Genomic DNA, 21,661 nt, shown 5'->3' on the forward strand with positions numbered 1-21,661 from the left:
CAAGAAAGGTTAAATGAGCAATCTACTCTGTCTGTGAATAATTCTAATGATAAAAATATGCAAGGCTGTGTAACAACACTGGAGGAAAACAATTCAAATGAATATGGAGATTAGGTCTGCCAATTGTGGATTGCTCTTTCAGACTATCATTCACAATGGGTAACTCTCTCTCAATTTGTACAGTTCCTTCCAAAACCTGTGCCTGGTCTAACACACATTTTTATTAACAAAATATGTTAAAAATATCTCCAACGATACATCCTTTCTATTTTTCTTTGTTTTGATCCAACACGGCTTCTTCTATTCTGTACAAATCCACAACTTAGAATGACATGGACTTTACATGACGTAAAGTCAATTGTGTACCATTTAATGAAAGACAAACCTTCACAAGTGTGAGAGTATTTGTAGGAGGATATTTATATTGTTAGATGGTTGCCACTTGCCCTGCAATAAACTTTAAAATGGCCTTTAACACAATAGAATATTTTGAATAGGAGAACAGAATGCACCGTTCCTATCACTGTCAGTATATGCGGTGCTGCATGCCTCTGAGCTTTACTCTTGTATTATTTGGAGCAGAGCATGTAATGTCATAGCATCTACTATTTTGAATTCTCTTCCCTTTAAAAATGCTATGAACCAGCTATTCTTACTTTAGACATCTATTAAAAACATATTTCTTTATGAAAGCCTTTGTAATTTAGTCCAACCTAACATCTATTTCATGGCCCCAATCAAAATGTATTGTGCTTTTGTGTATTGGGTATATCTCATATTTATTGACATAAAATTTACTTCAAAATGTTTAAATTTAGTAGTATATAAATAGTAGCAAATAATAGGTAGGACAAAGCACCATAGCCAGAGTAGGCATGAACTTTGGATGTCTGCAAGTGGCCTGGCAGATTTCGGAGTTCCCTGAACATTCATACCTCCACAGAAGGCTATGCAGTAGAACATGGTCCGTTACTTTAATAGAATAGTTGTTTGATATTTTGTGAATAATAATTTAATGTGATAGAACCTGATTCAGGTAAGTGCAAGGTTACTTCAGTTAACAAAGCCTTTGAGAACGAAGCTCCTTTTTATAAAGTTTTTTATGCCCATTCAGCCCTATCCAGTGCCATGGGCATAAAACTCTGGGCAATTGCCTGCCCCCCCCCCCACTAGCATAGGGGTCCCATGCTAATCTATGCAGAAACCCAAATAACACTAAGTTTCTAATTACCCGCCTCAACATTCAGATCTTCTGCTAACTCAGGAGAAACATTACAACTTGTAGCAGAGAGTTGCCATGTCTGCATTCGCGAGATAGATTTTACGGCTTTTATTGCTTGCAGTGTTATGGAAGCAGAATATTGTAATGTATTCACAGGAGGCAATTAATGTCTGGGGACACCAATTGTTGACTGTGTGCATTTTCATTATTGGAAGCAGAGCCTTCCTCTATTTGTGTTCCATGTGATGGGTTAGAGGAAGAGGAAGAAAGTGAAGTTGTTGTCAAGCCATAATGCCCCTCCAGAAGATGATAGAGCAAACCTTGATTTTGCCATTTCATGGAAGGGACAGATTTTATTACAACATTGTATAGGGATTTGAACATCCATGGATTTGTGTGCGTGTTTGTGTATGGAATCTGCTAGGATTTGGTCTGGAACTAAATCCTAGCAGATACCATAGGCCCACTATAATATCTAGGGCAGTGGTTCTCCACCTGGGGTCCCTAGATGTTTTTGGCCTACAACTCCCAGAAATCCCAGACAGTTTACCAGCTGTTAGGATTTATGGGAGTTGAAGGCCAAAAACATCTGGGGACCCCAGGTTGAGAACAACTGGTGTAGGAAGACACCAACTTTCTTATACTTATTGCTAGCTAGCTATGCAGCTAGCCAACTATATAGCATAGTAAGCTGTATAGCTAGCATGTTGTAAGCAGAGTTCCCTTTCCCTCCATCCATTTTGACCACTCTCAAAATGCTAGAAAAATGGCCAGAGAGCTCGGCTGAATTAATTGAACGATGGTTTGGGGAATTTCTAAAAACTGGAGATACTTTCCATGAGCAAATACTGAAAATATTGTTCATGTGTTTGGGTTGTCCTTTTGCTTTGGCATTAATATTTCATTTCTGGTTTGTCATCATAAGTGCTTTTGAGAAAACACCAATTGCTATATGAAAAAATATATATTTTCTGTCATTATTACTTCTTGGTATAATTATTAGCCTGTTAAAGACATATTGAGATGCATTAATCTCAGGCTGCATACTGAATGCATCAGCAGAAACTTTAGGAAGATGAGAAGCCCCTTCTGTTTCCTGCAGAGGGTCACAGATGCTTGAAAAGATCACATTCACAAGCTTAGCACGTATATTAGGTTTTAGGCATTTAGAGATTTCATTCTTTTACACATGTGCACACACACACACACATACTATTTATGTCTTGAAAATTTTGTAGTGGATTAAAAAATATTATTAAGCTGACAGCTATTGTGTAAAAATATAGTAAACCATGGGGCAATAGATTAGTTTCTTAATACCTGACTTGGCCAAGCATAGTTACCATAGTGAGAAGTATATATCCAAATCTCAGCATTCACGGCATAGCAGCCTGGTGGAAACTAAGTTAGGGGCGATGAATTATACTTTAGATGTGAGGTTTTCAGCAATTGTACTGTCTTAATATTAACATTTGCATTATTAGTTCTAGTATTAGGGGTTGATAACCAAAGAAAAAGTATGGTGTGTTTGTGTATATGCAAAAGAGATACACTTTAAAAAGAATCATATAATAATGAATGTACAGCATTTGATATCAAGGAGATATACTTCCTGTGTCCAGAATGTTAACTTGTAGGTCAGAGATGGGCATGGGCAACCATGGCACTCCAGATGTTTTGGAGTATAGCTTTCATCATTGGTGAGATATGGAAATTGCAATTCAACTACATATTCAGGAGGGCTGCCATTTCCCACTCTTTCTGTAAATAAGAAACAATGGGCCCATCTACCTTGTCATATAATCCAGTTTTTGTATCCAGATTATTTGCTTTGAACTGGATTATATGATTGTGTAAACCAGTGGTTCTCAACCTGGGGTCCCCAGATGCTTAATTTGTAAAATCATAATGTAATCTGATGTTTATTAGGCTTTTCCTTAATCCTTCCTTATTATCCAACATTTTCACTTATCCAATGTTCTGCCGGTTCGTTTATGTTGGATAAACGAGACTCTACTGTACATCTTTTCACAATAAGAGCAATCAGGAACAGACATGTATAACCCTGGAACAGCAATCTGTTGATCCATGCCACAAGTACACGGCCAAACTTGTCAACACAGATGGCCAGGCAGTCTCTATAACTCAGGAATGGAACATATACAATTATTCGCTTCTTCGCATATTCACATCTTGAGTTTCTTTTTTTAAAAAAGGTGAAGTTTCTTGCGGACATCCCACGATGGCCATCTTGGGAGCTGCAAAATCCTACAACAAAGCAGCAAGTGTGAGCGACAGAGACAGAAATCCTACAGGTCTGTATGTGGACCTCTTCTGAAGTCCTGGGAGTTTTTGCCCCTGACTGAAGCCCACGATTTGCTGCTTTCTCGAAGCGCCCTTAGTGTGCCCTGGCTCAATACTATGGAATTATGGGAATTGTAGTTAGTAAGGCTCTAGAAAAAGCTAAAAGCCATGTAAAACTACAAATACTATGATTCCATAGACTTGAGCAATTGAAACACAAAAAGAATTTACCAAGTTTACAACTATGTTTCTTTTACCTATAGTATACAGAAAGAAGATTCTGAATTTAATGATTCAAATGAGAACAAGTGCATTCTCTATGCACAAGCTATCAATGAAACCTTTTTCTATTTTAACTGTTTGCCTAGATGGTCTTCTTTCTGCTTTCAGCACTTGATATAGTACTGCTAACATTAGCACCACAATTGCAGTATGATCTGTCAGGCAGCTGGCAAGACTCTAATGCTTTTAGATAGTGACATAAAAGGAAAAGGGGGATATCTCCTTTCAGTGTGCATGTGTAACTCCAATTAGTGTTAATAGGAGTTACGTGCTCACATTGGGAGGAAAACATATCCCTGAAATATGTAACTATATTTACTATTAGGAAACAAATATACCCTACTGATACTTCGTATTACTTTTAGTGTAAACATCTGTTCACAAGGAAATACGCACTCTTATCATGTTCTTGCCTTTTAAAAAATTTAATCGTGCTGTGTTAGAATATTGTATAGAATTTTCCTTCATGTGTAAAATTCTACCTATAGTGTAAGTCACATATATATTAGTTTAAACTATTGGGAAGAAGACAGGTTTATTTAAAATCCTAACTGTTTTCTCATTTTAATCATTGTTCTATGCATATCTGCAACATTTTAAAAAGAATTTTTTTAAAAATAGGTTTAAAATGGAAATTAAAATTGTGTGCAACAAAATACCAGTAGAACTTCACAACTTAACCAAGCAGCGAACCCTAAGTCACCAAAAGCTTTAACAAAGGTGCAAGTTTTAACTCACCAGGGAATCCAATCAATGTGAGTGCCCATTGGGCCTCTCAGGTGAGAGACTTTCACAGCAAGGCATCTGATGTATCTTATGTATAGAACTGAAAATTGTATGCAGAAGAGGAAGGCGTGAGAGATTTAGTTTTTAAATTTCCACTGTATGACTTCAGTTGTCCATGAGAAACCTCAAAACCTATGACGATGCTTGCCATAGATATGGGTGAAACTTCAGGAGAGAATGCTTCTGGAACATGGCCAGACAGCCCAGAAAACTCACAACCCAGTGATTCCGCTCATGAAAGCCTTTGACAACAAAAGACTTATTAGTATATTGAAGTGTGAGCACAATGTACAAAACATGCAGAATCATTCCTACCTCATTCTTACAAATGATGGCAAGCTGTCGTGAAATAGATACTCTGTTTTATATCCCTGCTCAAGTTCATATATTGGCCTGAATCCATGGAAATACTTGGACTCTTAATGTGCATGGGGGTCTACTAAGTAACACTTGGCATCAAGTAAAATTATGTTGGCTTCCATGTGGCATAAGGACACATGAAATACTAAGACGCTTTCATGAAAAACTTTTCTTGAACATAGGAAGTGATTTTTTTTCATTATTGTGTCAGAAGCTAATTGAGAACATACTGCAAGTCGCTTCTGGTGTGAGAGAATCAGCCGTCTGCAAAGACGTTGCCCAGGGGATGCCTACATGTGTTACCATCCTGCTGGGAGGCTTCTCTCATGTCCCTACATGGGAAGCTAGGGCTGACAGATGAGAGTTCACTCTGTCTCATGGATTTGAACTGCCAACCTTCAGGTCAGTTCAGCCGGCACAAGGGTTTAACCCAGTGGTTCTCAACCTGGGTTCCCCAGATGTTTTTTGCCTTCAAATCCCAGAAATCCCAACAGCTAATATACTGGCTGGGATTTCTGGGAGTTGTAGGCCAAAAACATCTGGGGACCACAGGTTGAGAACCACTGGTTTAACCCATTGCACCATCGCAGGAACTGAATAATGCAGTGTGATGATATAATATGAGCCTTTGTCAGCTGGAAGTCATTTCTTTGCCCTATTAGCTGCTGTACAAGTGTTGGAAGAGATGTGTAAGATCTTGTTTTTATGTGCTTTTAAAAGTAAATAGAGTATACCCAACATTACATTTGCAGATATCCATAAGTATAATGGAACTCTCCTGCTTTTTCGCAGTCCTATACATGCACTGCATAGGCAAGAAAAACAAGCATGCCAAATATACATGTGTCCACTGTCCAGATTTAAGATAGTATGAAAATATGTTTGCCATTCTCCAGCATTGTACATTTAGATATACTCTAAGTCTCATTGATTTTATGGTGAAGATCTAAAGCACCATTTTCAGGTCTATGTGTGGAACATTGCCTTAAAGGTTTCCCATTAAAATTAAGTCTAGTCATGTCCGACTCTGGACGGTGGTGCTCATCTCCATTTCTAAATTGAAGAGCCAGAGTTGTCTGTAGATGCCTCCTAGATCATGTGGCCAGCATGACTGCATGGAGTGCTGTTACCTTCCCGCCAAAGAAGTACCTATAGATCTACTCACATTTGCATGTTTTCAAACTGCTATGTTGGCAGAAGCTGGGGCTAACAGTGGAAGCTTACCCCGCCCCACGGATTCGAACCGTCGACCTTCCGGTCAGCAAGTTCTGCAGCTTAGCAGTTTAACCCACTGCGCAACCACGGCCCCCATAGGAACGACGCCTTAAGCTCAGCAAAAGACACTATTTGAAGGCATCAGGTTGGAAAGGGAAGAAAATGAAGAGACTCATACTCTGCTGTAATTTCACATAAATAAAATGATAAGGTGAAATCCAGAACACAACAATACAGTTTTGATATTGTACAAAAAATGAAAATATTTTAACAGAAATTATAGTGGTTATTGTACAATGTCTGTATTTTCAATATTCTTTCACATTTGAAAAAAAAGTCCCTTAATAGGAAATAGGTAGATTTCTAAAATTTGGTTTTGATTAAAAAATTACAGATTATGCTGAGCAAAATATACAGTAATATGAGAAAATTAAAGTTTATTGCATACTTATAATATAAAAATTATAAAATATTTTGTAAGATATTAGCTCTTAAGAAAAAATAGAGTTGCTGAACATGTTCGTATTGGTGTTGTCAACAATATATTGATATATTACTAAAGTATGGCAAATTACATTTTAGCTGAATCTGTACAAAATTGATTATTCATCAGGCTGGAACCAAAGAGCTATGACTGGTGAAAAAGTCACTGTTACTGTTCTGAAAATGCTTGTGCAAGAATTTATAGCTCCACACACTGCTCTAGGTGGTACATACTATAGGCATTTTCATACTTCTCTTGCATATCATTTTTCTTGTGTAATGTTTTAAGGCAAAATATAGAATAGCCCTTCACTTTGTGTCCAACCCATAATGTCCCCTGTTTATCTCCTTGTGCAACTGAGTAATCTAAAAAAAAAAAAAAGAGGAGAACATGAAAATGTATATACGTTTACATTGCAGTAATGGTATCCAAAATTGCTCTGGTCCACTAATCCATATGCACATAGAATGATTACATGAAGCGTTTCTCATTTATTACAAGTCAAGAAGCAGAACCCATGCAAACAATAAGTGTACAAAAGGTTAGTGGAGCAGTTAAGTGGTGAGGAGAACATCGTGTGTACACACTGATCTCAGAAATGTGGGAACGGTCCTAGAACAGAGTGTACTTGGTACACAAGAAGAAAACCTTAATGTGTCTCATTATTAGAATTGTAATCATACATGATAGAGCAAGTTAACCCAAAAGATTCATGATATATTAATAGTAAATAAAAAAACAAACATTTATTTACATTATAATAGTGTGTATGCATGTGTGCATATATATTATACAAACTTAGTAATATATCAATGTTTTATTTTTACAATACTGTACTTATTAATTCTGTCCATTGGTTTATCATAGTGCAAACTGTAATTTTGTAATGTGGGCTATAATTATTTTTATCAAAAGGAAACATTTTCCTTTCATAATTCCCTGTAATAGCGATGTACGCTAAAGCACAAAAAGCATCATTAATTTTTTAAATCCCATTCCTTTTCTGATTAATAAACTATACTTGAAGAAAGAGACATAAATTCTTGTGCTTAATATTTTTTTAGAAAATGTATAATAAAAATATCACTCCAATCCTATGGTTGTCTGCAGGCCCCAATTCAGTGGTTCTCAACCTGTGGGTCCCCAGGTGTTTTGGCCTACAACTCTCAGAAATCCCAGCCAGTTTACCAGCTGTTAGGACTTCTGGGAGTTGAAGGCCAAAAACATCTGGGGACCCCAGGTTGAGAACCACTGTCCTAAATCCAACATTATGCTACCACTAACACCCAAACCTTCTTCTCCTATACCCTGCAGATCTCTAAATACCTGTTCCATTGTTTTTCTTAGAGCCTATCTGCATGGGCCACAAAACTTGAATTGTTCCAGAAGTTGCCTCTAGGCATCCAGATGATGCCCAGGAACTTCTGACCTCTAACACAGGGTAAAACTGGATAACTCCATTTTATCCTATGTCAGCAGAAGTTGAGGAATGCTCAGAAGCTTCCCCAAACTCCAAAGCAGCCACATGCATCAGCAGGATGGGAGGGATGGGCAATGAACAACTGTGCCAGTTCTGGTTTGGAACCAGTCTCACTGGTCACATGGGTCAGTACTGACATCCAATTTTCCAGGGGACAGCGGGAGAAACGGTGGGGCAGCACCCAGCTTCATACCCTCACCGTCCCACTGTGTTTACCCGGCTGCTCCCAACTTCCTTTCACACTGTCCCCAGCTTATTAAATGAGGATATGGGTAGTCACCCGCAGGGCTGTAGCCAAGGGGGGGGGGGAGGGAGTTTAGGGGCTCAACCCCCCCCCCCCACCCATTTTTTTTACGTTTAAAAAAAAAACCTGGTTTACTTAGGAATTTTAACTGATTAACCAAATCCCCATGGGTGTCCACTGAACTTTATCTGTCTTAAGTGTCCACTGAAGGTTATCAATGGAGCCTGATTTCTAAATTATTTTGCATTATGGAACTACTCTTCAAGATTCGCTAAAAAAAGTTTCAAACTGCCCCCCCCCCCCCCCGAACTATTTTTCTGGCTATGGTCCTGGTCACCCGTATCCTCAGGGCTTCCTCAGACAACACTGCGGAGACAAAGATGGGATGGAGCCCCACCGCAAGTAGCCCTGCATCATATGATGAGCTCTGTCGGGCTCTGTCCCGGCTTCGGCTCCACAGCATCCTAGGACGGGGAAAAATCCCATCTGATGAGGTCCATAGTAAAGGTTCTCACATGACATGGGAAGGAGAAGGAGATCGCCCCTTCTTTACAAGCTCCTTTCTCCAAGATGTGCATTGCGCAGGCATGTTTGATAATACTGGCAAGGGTGCCTGGTGATAGACAGGAGGTTCCAGAGGTCTGTGGCCACCACTATAGTGGCAAAAAGTAGCCCTGCATCATATGATGAGCTCTGTCTGAGGCAAAGGGTTAGAGTGACCAACCAACCGGCTGGCACAGTTAGGAATAAAGAGGTGTAAACACTGCACCAGAATCTAGGACAGTCCAAAGCAGTAGTGCTTTGGACTAGCCACAGATTTAGGTGCCTTTGTCCCACGGAGCATGTTTTTAGAGTACAAAGGATGGAACTTGGCAAAACACAGGCTGTGAATTACATGAGGCCATCAGAACTTTTTTGTGCTTCCCAATTGCACCCAATGCTCTTTTGGTTTTATGGGGGCATTTCCCCTATGTTTTTAATCCCCTTTTAAGTCCAGACTTTTAGGGGGAAACCTTTGGGGGGCATTGAGAAAGGTTTAGAAGATACAATGGTCTTAGGTTCTCCTGGAAAGCTATTGTGGCCCCTCAGCCTTCCATGCAGGGACATGAGGGAATCCTCCCACAGGATGTAAAACATCAAACATTGGGGAGTCCCCTTGGCAACGTCCTTGCAGACGGCCATTTCTCTCATACCAGAAGCGACTTGCAGTTTCTGAAGTTGCTCCTGAACCCGAAAAAAAGTTTTCCATAGTTGCCCATCCCTGACTATAGGGACTGCAGAATGAAGCAAGAGTGTTTCCTCTCATTTTACCCAATGGAGTTGCTTCGTTGGTAATAATTATCCTTTGGAACCTGGTCAATCTGGTAATCTAATGGCTAATAAATCATATTCTATATTTCTGTGCTCCAGCGGCCAATCTTGCGTTTGAACTATTGTGATAGCACCACTGGTAGAAAGTAATGAACATACTAATTATAAAAGGAATGGAAACATAACATATCTAATCTAATTTGTGGACTTCTGTTTTGTGGAATTTCATCTTATCAGTTTTCATACTCTAAACTCAATTCAAGTGTTTGAGGAAATTCATTGGTACTCTCTTCACTCTATATATCACCAGTATATCCTCTAGTGTAAATGAAATAGTAAATTAAACTGTTCAGACTACGTTCACTAATCTACTCGTTTTCATTCTCTGGAATATAAGAAGGTCGCTCTATTTCTGATACCTTTATATGATTATGTGGTTTGCATAAATGAAAAGAGATCCCTTTCCAGAATGAGAAATTCATTGTGAAATCCTGTAAGTTTGATTGTAGCTTATCTTTTCACTGGTTAAAATGTCCTTCAGTCCACATACTGTAGTTTGCCTGGTAAGAAATCTTTACAATAGCCTAGAGTGCAGCCTAATAGAGGTAGGCCTATTGTTCAAAAAATTCACAGTTTCAAAAATTGCTCAAGGAAATTTTTTTTTGTAGATTCCGTATTTATGAAGTAGAAAACCTAATGAAGGACTCATGAGCACCCACAACGATCTACTACCATGGCTGGTATCTTTCCGTACATGATTTGTTCTTTTCCATTGAAGTACAGCATATTTATGGGGGACATCTTAGTGGGTGTGCAGCAAGGGCCCGCTGAACCTCTTGGATTTGCTTGATGGACCAGATGAGTGTGTGGATATTTTTGTAGAAACACAAATTCACATTCTCCGGAGCAGTAGTTGGCTTTGTACCGTTTGGGTGCAATGATCCAGTCCCATCCAAATGCTTCAAAATCCACAGTCAGGGGGTACCGACAACATCGAGATTCTGTTGAGTGTTCATCACAGTCAAGACCAAAATCTCTACGAGATCTTTTCGGTGTGTCTGTAATCCTCACCTCTAAAAATGGATTCTGTGAATAAAGGGAAAAGGAGTGTACAATTGAAGAATAACTCTCATACATCAACTAACATTTAACCTCAAATGCCCTGTACAATTATAATGACCAGTGTTTCCCAACCTGGGGGTTCCCAGGTGTTTTGGCCTACAACTCCCAGAAATCCCAGTCAGTTTACCAGCTGTTAGGATTTCTGGGAGTTGAAGGCCAAAACATCTGGGGACCTACAGGTTGAGAATCACTGAATAAACAATCCCATCCACTTCTAAAACTGCCTGAAGTAATACCTGAGATTTATTTTATTTTATTCTTGATTTTCAGTCATAGATATTAAACCTTTTTAGTAGCAAACAGGCTGCCCAATGTACCAGTTGTGGAATGGGAGCAGATCAGTGGTGGGAAAATCCCTTCTTCTAGTGCATCTAGGGGAACTAGAATTCAAACATGGTCTGAATTCATTGAGTGGCAGGCCCCGGCCAGAGTGACCAGATGTAGGAATAAGGTCAGAAACTGTCCAAGCTTCGTCTCATACTTCATCCCTTTTTGTTGTTGATTATATTTGTATGTACATATTACATCTTGTGCTGTCACAATTTTTACAGGACAGGAAGACTTTGAGGCTTTAAAATGTCTACTTCTTTTTGTTCTGAATATAGACCATCTATCACTCCAATCCTATGGTTGTCTGCAGTTCCACTACGATATAATTTTTTGTTATAAGGCCCCGAATCAGTGGTTCTCAACCTGTGGATCCTCAGGTGTTTTGGCCTACAACTCCCAGAAATCCCAGCCAGTTTACCAGCTGTTAGGATTTCTGGGAGTTGAAAGCCAAAAACATCTGGGGACCCCAGGTTGAGAACCTCTGATCTAATGTGAATTTAGTTAAACTTTGAGAAATAACACATCTCAAACCTCTGGACAATCAGGGTGCTTTTGGATGAGAGTTTTACTGTGGAATTGCCCTGCCCCAGACACAGAGTTTTATGCGGGATTTGATCTGGATGATTTCTCCATAAAGAAAAATTTTATTTTGAAATAAAATGGAATAGCTGCACAGACATTTAAGACACTAAGGACCTCATCACATTGAGGTTCCAAATGCAGGCAGCAATGGGGGGATTCATTAGGCAGGGTAGCAAATCCGTGGGGCATTGGGAGAAACTGTCACCCCACATTGCTGATTTTCCCATCACACAAGAGAAAGTGTCACTGCCTGGCTCCCTTCCTGCTGTCCCCATTTTAAGTAATAAAAACATGGGAAGCCCCGCATGGGCTCCATTGTAAGATGCTTCCAGGACAGAGCCAGGACACAGTCCCGTCGGAAGTAGCCCTGGATCATGTGATGGGCTCTGGCGGTCTCTGTGCTGGCTCCATCCTGAAATGACCAGGGCCGTAGCCCGGGGGAGGGGGAGGTTAGGGGTTCAAACTCCCCCCCCCCCCGAAAATTTTCAGGTTAAAAAAACCCTTGGTTTAATCATAAATGTTAACTGGTTAACCAAATCCCCATGAGTGTCCAATGAAGTTTACCTGTCTTGAGTGTCCACTGAAGTTTATGGATAGAGCCTGATTTCTAAAATATTTTGTGTTATGGAACTGCCCTTCATGATTCACTAAAAAATTTTAATTCCCCCCCCCCTTTTTTTTTTTCTGGCTATGGCCCTGCCTATGACAAAGTAAGGAGTCAATGTGACAAAGTCCTAACGCTGCAAGCCACCTGCCAAAAAGCACTCATCAATGTGCTGTTTTCTTTGAGATTATTTTAATTGTTGGGAAAAGGCACGAGAAGGGAACCAAAATTACTGAATACTATTTGCAGTTATTTCATAGCATTAAAAATGTTTTTGACTTCCCTGAAAGTATATGGGGCTGGATTAAATAAGATGATAATTCCTATGTGAATAATGTTGGAAGAGCAAAACAAAGTCTATCTGATGCAGCAAGCTGTCAACTCAAATCCTATGGTTTCATTAAGAGACACATCCTTCTTCTTACAGCATGCATTACAAATAATGTCAGGTGCTTCATCTGACATTATTTTTAGTAACAAGGTAATTTGAGGAACCGCCATGTATTCGTTTTTCTAGATCAGTGGAGAATCTGGTTAGAGCAGTGGTTCTCAACTTGTGGGTCCCCAGATGTTTTGGTCTTCAATTCCCAGGAATCCTAACAGCTGGTAAACTGGATGGGATTTCTGGGAGTTGTAGGCCAAAACATCTGTGGACCCTCAGGTTGAGAACCACTGGGTTAAAGTTTTTATCCATCTTATATTACTAAGTATCAAAGATTATTTGGTAAATCCTGCCAATTTTTTGAAAAATTCAGGCTAGACCACTAATGCAGAACCCATCAGCCAACTCTGACCTCTGGCAACATGCCATTCAACCATTAGGGAACAACAGCAGAAAAAGGACATTATAGTATTCTGTTTGTAGACTTTCCGTGGCCATCTGGTTGTTCACAATAGCTAGCAGGATGGTAAACTAGATAGATTGGTATAATCCATCAAAGTGTTTGTTAATATTCATATTTATTTAAGAGTCGTTTAGATTATTAGGGAAGAAGCTATTGCCATTCCATTTTAATTATATAGAAATAGGATATTGGCTAATTTATTTATTGAACTGAAAAGCTATACAATTTTGTAAGACAAAAGTTTAGTCATTCTCAGGATAACAAACAAACTGTTAATGAACTGAATATCCTGGCTTCTCTGTGGATTAGACATACCATGTTTCCCCGAAAATAAGACAGTGTCTTATATTAATTTTTGCTCACAAAGATGCGTTAGGTCTTATTTTCAGGTGATGTCTTATTTTTCCATGAAGAAGAATTCACATTTATTGTTGAACAAAAAAAATGAACATTTATTATATACTGTACAGTAGTTGTCATCACAAACCAGCATAACCAAACAAACTGTGAATGTTATCAAGAATTTCTTGTTACTACCATTATTTCCATGTACAACAATCTATGGTACGTACATTTACCGATCCTGCACTCTCTGGTGTTCTGTTTGTCGGGCATGCTTCCAAACAAAAACTTTGCTAGGTCTTACTTTCGGGGGAGGTCTTATATTTAGCAATTCAGCAAAACCTCTACTAGGTCTTATTTTCTGGGGATGTCTTATTTTTGGGGAAACAGGGTAGGTGTTGTCAGTATTATAGATAGGAAAAGGCCCTACATGTATGTATAATTGTTATTTTAAACCATGAAGGAGCAGATTTACCAGTTTTGTTGTTAATTTTCAGATAACTTGTTCAATAAAGTACTAAAGACATTTATTTGGAAGTAAAATTTGGAAGGCTTACTGCTGAGTAATAATGCTCATAGTGACAGCCTTAGAAAATCTCTGTATTGTTTATCTAAAAGAAAACACATTTTCAAATACTAAATGAAAAGAAGATGTGTGTAGATTTTTAGACAGAACTCACCAATCCATCTTCCCCTGGTCCTGGATAAGTTACTGCAAGATCTCTTCCATTCTCATTCAGAGCTTTAATCTCAATGCCCAAATTGGATTCAGGTTGTTTGAGCCAATTTTGCATAACAGACTTCACATCAATGCTCTGCCAAATGCCGGTGCCTGGGTTCATGTCAAGTTTCAAAGATCGAATTGCAGTCGAAGTTGCACCATCTTTCATGGGTCTGATGAGTCTCAGGATCTGCACAAATACTGTGGTAGGCCTCTGAACTGGTCTTAAGTAGATCCACAACTGGGCCTTCACTACTTTATTATACTGTATTTTAGAGCTAAACTTAAAAAAACAACATTTGGGTTTTCCTTCCACTGGCATCGGAAAATCAGCTGTAAAATAATGGAGAGAAAATATTACCTATTTGCAATCATTCAGAAACATCTGAACAATAAAACATAACAAATGAGATTTCTAAATCACTTAATATGATTTATTAGAAATGCCCGTTTACAATTGTGAGACCAGGGACCTTATCATGTTAACATAGGGATTTACCACGCATTGCAGCGAATCTGACAGTGCCTGGCTGAGGCCTTGGGGATCCCGTTGCCCCACACCCCACATTACCCGGCTTGCCCCTTACACCATCCCACAGGGCAAAGTGTCCACCTCCCAGCTCCCTCTCCCCCATTGTTGAAAATTCAACACGGGAAGCCTCCCGTGTTGCCATGGTGGTGGAATACACCGATTCCTCTTCCCTTTTGCCACAGAGTCCCGCCAGAAGTAGATGTATGTCGTAGGGTAGGATGGGAGCTGGCAGGCTCCGTGGCAAAAGAGAAGAGGAACTGTGTACAATGGGTAATTTAACCTATCTGATGAGGTCGCAGGTCTAATGCACATCACTTTCCAATATCTTATTTGTTCAGCTCCCAACATGTCACTTAAATCAATATCCAATTCCTCCTTCGTTTGCCATTTGGGTATAGTATCCCCCTGCCCCCGACATCTGACAGATATCATGACTGGTCTCCATGTGTACAATTTGGGTGTGACTAAGATTTTGCAGACTGCTTCCTTCCAGGATGAAGAGGAAGCATTGGTGAGCACCCGTTGGGTTCATTCACTTAGCCAATTACAGATCCAGCTAGGCAAAACTACGGTTAGGTAGATCTGTAATTGGCTAAGCGAACGAACCCAAAGGGTGCTCACTAATGCTTCCTCTTCACCCTGGAAAGAAGTGGCAAATGGAGTGCCACAGGGTTCCATCCTGGTCCCGGTTCTGTTCAACATCTTTATTAATGACTTAGATGAAGGGTTAGAAGGCATGATCATCAATTTTGCAGATGACAACAAATTGGGAGGGATAGCTAATACTCCAGAAGACAGGAGCAGAATCTAAACAGATCTTAATAGATTAAAGAGATGGGCCAAAACTAACAAAATGAAGTTCAACAGGGACAAATGCAAGATACTCCACTTAGGCAGAAAAAATGAAATGCAAAGATACAGAATGGGGGACGTCAGACTCAACAGGAGTATGTGTGAAAAAAAAATCTTGGAGTCCTCGTGGACAACAAGGTAAACATGAACCAACAATGCAATGCAGCTGCTAAAAAAGCCAATGGGATTTTGGCCGGCATAAATAGGAGTCTAATGTCTAGATCCAAGGAAGTCATGCTACCCCTCTATTCTGCTTTGGTCAGACCACACCTGGAATCACACTGTGTCCAACTCTGGACATTGCAATTTAAAGAGATGTTGATAAGCTGGAATGTGTCAAGAGGAGGGTGACTAAAATGATCAAGGGTCTGGAGAACAAGCCCTATGAGGAGCGACTTAAAAGAGCTGGGCATGTTTAACCTGCAGAAGAGAAGGCTGAGAGTAGACATGAGAACCATGTATAATATGTGAGGGGAAGTCATAGAGAGGAGGGAGCAGGCTTGTTTTCTGCTGCCCTGGAGACTACTGTAGGATGCTGAACAATGGCTTTAAACGACAGGAAAGGAGATTCCATCTGAACATTAGGAAGAACTTCCTCACTGTGAGCGCTGTTCAGCAGTGGAACTCTCCACTCCAGAGTGTGGTGGAGGCTTTTAAACAGACGCTGGATAGCTATCTGTCGGTGGTGCTTTGAATGCGATTTTCCTGCTTCTTGGCAGGGGGTTGGACTGGATGGCTCGTGAGGTCTCTTCCAATTCTAGAATTCTATGATTCTATATTGTACCAAATATAAATAAGGATGCTGCTTGACATGAACAGGACCACATATAGTAATAAGAAACACATGCAGAAATTGCTGCCAGATATTCAATAGGAATATCTCATATCTTACTGCACACTGCGTTATACTGGCTGACCACAAATAGTGTTGCTTCTGTAGTGTTTTAGAATAGGGCCAATTACTTTTAACATGTCTGCAGTCGTTTGAGGCATTACATCCACCTTTTATTTCTTATAGTTTACTTCTGTATTTCACCAAATTCTCTAAAGCAGCTCTCAGTACGTATAAAATACAAAAAGTCTATTAAATATCTCACAATTTAAAAATTAGTAAAAAAAAAAAAACAAATGAATGGGAAAGTGGAGGAAGGATGAAAATTGATTTTAAGAGGCTGAACAGGGGAAAGCACCTTTATAAAGACATTGCAGACTTCATTATTGAAAATACCTGCCTTGCAGCACATAGCCTGAAATTTCATGGAAACTAATAGGAATACTCAGGTAATTTGAGGCTGTAAAGAAACTGAAAACGTTTTAACGGTTACATCTGTATTTCCAGGTTGCAAATCTAGCGCTTCATGTTGATGGCTTGTTTTAGAGTTAGACCCTTATATTAATTTCTGCTGAAAACTTCAGATGGAAATTAAATAATTATTATTGCCATTAAGAAGGATACACATTGTAAAGAAATACACTTAGGGAATCTCTGGAAGTCTGTGTGGTTATACTAGCTGCCACCAGCTGCACAAATCACTCTCTGAAATCAACTCCCCTGCCCCAGTCAAAATCACCAGGGATATTGAACACACTGTACAAATGTCCTCAGCCTGAAAAAGATTGTGACATGCAACGTCTTACTAGGCCAGCTCCTAAAATGTATTTATAAGAAGAGAGAGAATGGCAAACACGCATTTAACTTCTGTGATTGCCTGTTATTTCAACTTAGGGACATATTCAATTGATCGTGCAAATAAGGCTGTGAATTACGTATAGCAGGAATCAAGTGGCTTCTATGAGTAGGAATAAACTTGTTAATCACTTTACCCTAATGCCTTGATTTCTAATTTGCCATGTGAAGACTTAGTTTATGAGAGCAGAAATTGCCATCTATAGGAAAACTATTTTTAGCAAGCAGCGAAGTTATATAACCTGTTGGATACTTATAAACGCTCCATATTTGTAATGTAATGTAACCGTATTCCATTTTGATGTATACTAACATACAAGTAGGAGCCCCGATGGCGAAGTGTGTTAAAGCACTGAGCTGTTGAACTTGCAGACCGAAAGGTCGCAGGAAAGCTAGGGAGGGAGCCTGTCTAATTTCTTTGCTGAGGGCATTCCAGAGCCAGGGCACTATCACCAAGAAGGCCCTTTCCCCCATTCCCACCAACCACATTTGTAAAAGTGGTGGGATCATGGGAAAGGCCTCCCCAGAGGCCCTTAGGGTCTTAGGGAGGTGATGCAGTCACACAAATAAGCTGGACCCGAACCATAAATGGCTTTATAAGTAATGGCCTGCACTTTGAATTGAGCCCAAAAACTCACAGGCAGCTTTAACAGGAGAGTGGCGTGTTCCCTGTAGTCAGCTCCAATTAGAAACCTGGCTCCTGCTCTCTGCACTAATTGCAGTTTCAGAACCCTCTTCATAAGCAGCCCAGGTACAGTGCATATTCTACTGCATATTCAAATCCAAATTCTATATTCATAGCTTGGAATTAAGTTATGTTGAATTTAATGGGATAAGCATAGGTAAAGATAAAGGTTTTCCTTTGACATTAAGTCTAGTCGTGTCCGACTCTGGATGTTGGTGCTCATCTCTATTTCCAAGCCAAAGAGCCGGCATTGTCCATAGACACCTCCTAGGCCATATGGCTGGCATGACGGCATGGAGCGCTGTTACCTTCCCACTGGAGCGGTACCTATTGATCTACTCATATTTGCATGTTTTCGAACTGCTAGGTTGGCAGAAACTGTGGCTAATAGTGGGAGCTCACTCTGTTCTCTGTATTCGAACCGCCAACCTTTCGGTCAACAAGTTCAGCAGCTCAGCGGACTATATTTCAAATTCTCTAGAAGTGTTTGCTTTAAAAAAATCGCTGTCAATGTTGAGAGGTACACCTAGCCCAACCCCCTACCACTGATAGCTGTAGCACCAGAAGATTTTTGTTGTTGACTATACTTAGTGCTTATACTACTGCTGCCAAGAGCAAATCTAAGTCACAACTTTTCATTTTACATTATTTCATCATCGCTCCAAGTGTGATTCCCAAAACAGCTGCCGCAGCCAAATACTTTAGATAATGAAGCACATGAGATACTATAATATTATCTGTGCAAAAGATACTTGATACGGGCCACGGCAGATGCTTAGCACTAAGAAGATAACTAAGAATCTGCTCATTCAGTAAATGCCTTCAGTCCTTCATAGCACAACTGATAGAATTGACAAGTATGCATTAACATTATTAATACTAAAAATAGAGTATGGCTGGCAGTTAATGAGCTTTTATGGTAATAAGTGCCATTTTTATTATTTGGTTACTTAATATATATATGTGTTGTTTGTAATCACTGCTGACAAGTATTGGGTATCAGAACTGAGTACAGGTGTAGTGAAAATGTTTCTGTTTTTTCAAAATTGCCCATAATGTCACATTATGTTGGACAGTTTGTTGAAACGTAGGAAAGCATACACATTTTCCAAAGAGAGTGGTATGTGGACTGAATTCTGGACCAAATTTCCCTGTTTTGCCACATTTGCACTGCAGCAAATGCCACAACACAGCAGAGCAAAACTAGGACATTATCTCTCCATACTGGATACAGCTCATGTCCGAATACGCATTCCAAAGTACCTTCGTGTACAACTGGAGCTGGATTGTGGCTTCAGGGTGAGAGTGTTGTGGCTTTTTTGGCTTTCACTAACATCACAGGGTGACCACATCTAATTGGCTTTGTGGCTCTGTGATGTCACCACATAGATTATATTATGTTGCATTAGCTGGGTTGAAGGTGAAGCAAGAATCCTTCTTAGAATTAAAAAGATGCCAAAGCAGCAAGGGATCAGGAGAAAAGCTCTGACGTGTGCAAAGCTGGGGATTGGGATCAGGAAATTCCCTCTTCATATTTTTCATAGCTCAAATCTTATATGAACACACTGGAGATAAATGTTTAACAGTTGTCAAATATATTCTCCCTCCTCTTTTCAAAAAATCCTCAAAAATAGACACCTTTAGAAAGATTGCTGGTGTAACGCACACATTACTATTTTTGTATTGTTCTCATAATTCTGTGCAAATGGTTTGATCTTTTTCATGTCAGTAGCGACTTGAGAAATTGCAGGTCGCTTCTGGAGTGAGAGAATTGGCTGTCTGCAAGGATGTTGCCCAGGGGACGCCCAGATATTTGATGTTTTACCATCCTGTGGGAGGCTTCTCTCATGTTCCCTTATGGGAAGCTGGAGCTGACAGACAGGAGCTCACCTCGCTCCCCGGATTCGAACCACCGACCTTTCAGTCAGCAGTCCTGCCAGCACAAGGGCTTAACCCATGGTGCCACCAGGGGCTCCAATGGTTTGAAATAGGTTGATTAATTGTTGTATTTGTACATCTATAACAACCAGCAGCCCCCTAGTAGTGCAGCAGTTTAAACCACTGAGCTACTGAACTTGCTGGCCAAAAAGTCAGCAGTTTTAATCTGGGAGCAGGGTGAGTTTCTGCTGTTAGCCCCAGCTTCTGCCAACCTAACAGTTTGAAAGCATGCACGTGTGAGTAGATCAATAGGTACCGCTTCGGCGAGAAGGTAACGGTGCTCCATGTAGTCATGCTGGCCACATGACCTTGGAGATATCTACTGATAACGCTGGCTCTTTGTCTTAGAAATGGACGCAGAATCGGACACGACTAGACTTAATGTCAGGGGAAAACCTTTACCTTTACCTAACAACTAGCAGGGGATATTTATAGCAGTTCTTCTCCTATAATGTATTATATTGTATATTAAAACTAGGCATACATTAATGCTCATGTGCATGCAGACTCAGGCATACACACATTAAAAATACCAGAATTCAGACTCCTGACAATATCATTTCCCAGCTTTCTACTGAAAGCAATTTTTAAAAGAACACTCAAATGAGGCTTTTTGCCTTCTCACACAAAGACCCAGGAAGCGTAATGTATAAAGTGGAGTTGTAGAGTACTTACCTTCAGTTGGCATTGTAATAATAGTTTCAGTTGTTGCATGATAATCATCATCTTCCAAAGATCCGTCACTACTGTCGTCTCTTTGGACGTCGTATTGATCGATCAGTTCTTGTACTGGCGGAGCTCTTGGTAAAAGTTGCCGTATAGCATCCCGGCTAATGTTCGGTGCCTGTTCCAGACGCAGTTTACTGAGGATCTGAATTTTTATAGCTTCTATTCTTGAAGATTTTGTACTTTGCCTCCATGTGCATGCATTGCATGGCCCATCTTTTTCTATATTCTCATTTGCCTGGTTACTTTCATTTGGATCCACTGGACCAGGTATGATTAGCATGAGAAGATAAATATAAATATAACTTTTAAACTTTTGCATTGTCCCACATTCACTGAACTCCTGTTCCTTCTTTTTTTCCCCCTCCCCTTCTTTAGTTCTTTTTCTAATCTTTCCGTACTCTGAATTGCTGAAGGCAAATGCAACCTGAGACAAGTCACCACTCTGGTGAATCTTGTATATTCCAAGAGGGCTTTTTATATTCCCAACCCTTCATTAGCTTGTGTCGTCAAAAGTGGTGATTGGCTGTTAAACCAACAATGAATCTAGCTGTCAGATGTTAAAGCCATGTCCGTCATAAGTTGCTAGACCTTATTCTGTTACTGCCAAAGCTAAGCTGATATTCTGACTGTTCCATCGAGGGTATCTCCTCACATGCTGAAATAATATTTCCAAGGAATATAGCCAGCCGTATCAGAAGATAGTATTACCATTCTTAAATTTGAATCAGCTGCTTCTTTTCTTATGAATCAATTTATACATTCCCCACGCATTCAAAAAACATAGCCAATGACTGAAACAGAAAACTTTTTTTCTATTTGGAAAGAAATTCACTGCCAAATAAAAAATCTTCCCAAAAATTATGTTTTGCAGCATTAATTAAACAACAATGAATGTTGATTCAAAGTCCAACATTGTAATCAATCATACAGCATAGGGGTTTAAAAAAATAATTTCATTATACATCAGTGTATATAATTGCAGTTTTTTTAAAATCATATTTGCT

At 39.7% G+C, this 21,661-nt stretch overlaps 1 protein-coding gene across 2 annotated transcripts; it reads right to left on the reverse strand.

Annotated features, from left to right (window-relative positions):
• Positions 1-6,336: 6,336 nt before the first annotated feature.
• Positions 6,337-21,442, reverse strand: mstn (myostatin). Of its 2 annotated transcripts, XR_010001021.1 has the most exons (4): positions 20,604-21,442; positions 14,194-14,567; positions 7,921-10,774; positions 6,337-7,786 (listed from the first exon to the last, which is right to left on the reverse strand). XR_010001021.1 is itself a non-coding variant. In XM_062963739.1 (3 exons), the coding sequence occupies exons 1-3, from the start codon at positions 20,974-20,976 to the stop codon at positions 10,394-10,396; spliced, it is 1,128 nt and encodes a 375-aa protein (XP_062819809.1). In that variant the 5' UTR covers positions 20,977-21,442; the 3' UTR covers positions 6,337-10,393. The 2 variants fall into 2 exon arrangements, 1 of the variants encoding a protein (XP_062819809.1); XM_062963739.1 differs by having other exon boundaries at positions 6,337-10,774.
• Between the last annotated feature and the right edge of the window lie 219 nt (positions 21,443-21,661).

This window comes from Anolis carolinensis, chromosome 1 (genome assembly GCF_035594765.1).
Source record: "Anolis carolinensis isolate JA03-04 chromosome 1, rAnoCar3.1.pri, whole genome shotgun sequence".
In the NCBI taxonomy this organism is placed as follows: Eukaryota; Metazoa; Chordata; class Lepidosauria; order Squamata; family Dactyloidae; genus Anolis; species Anolis carolinensis.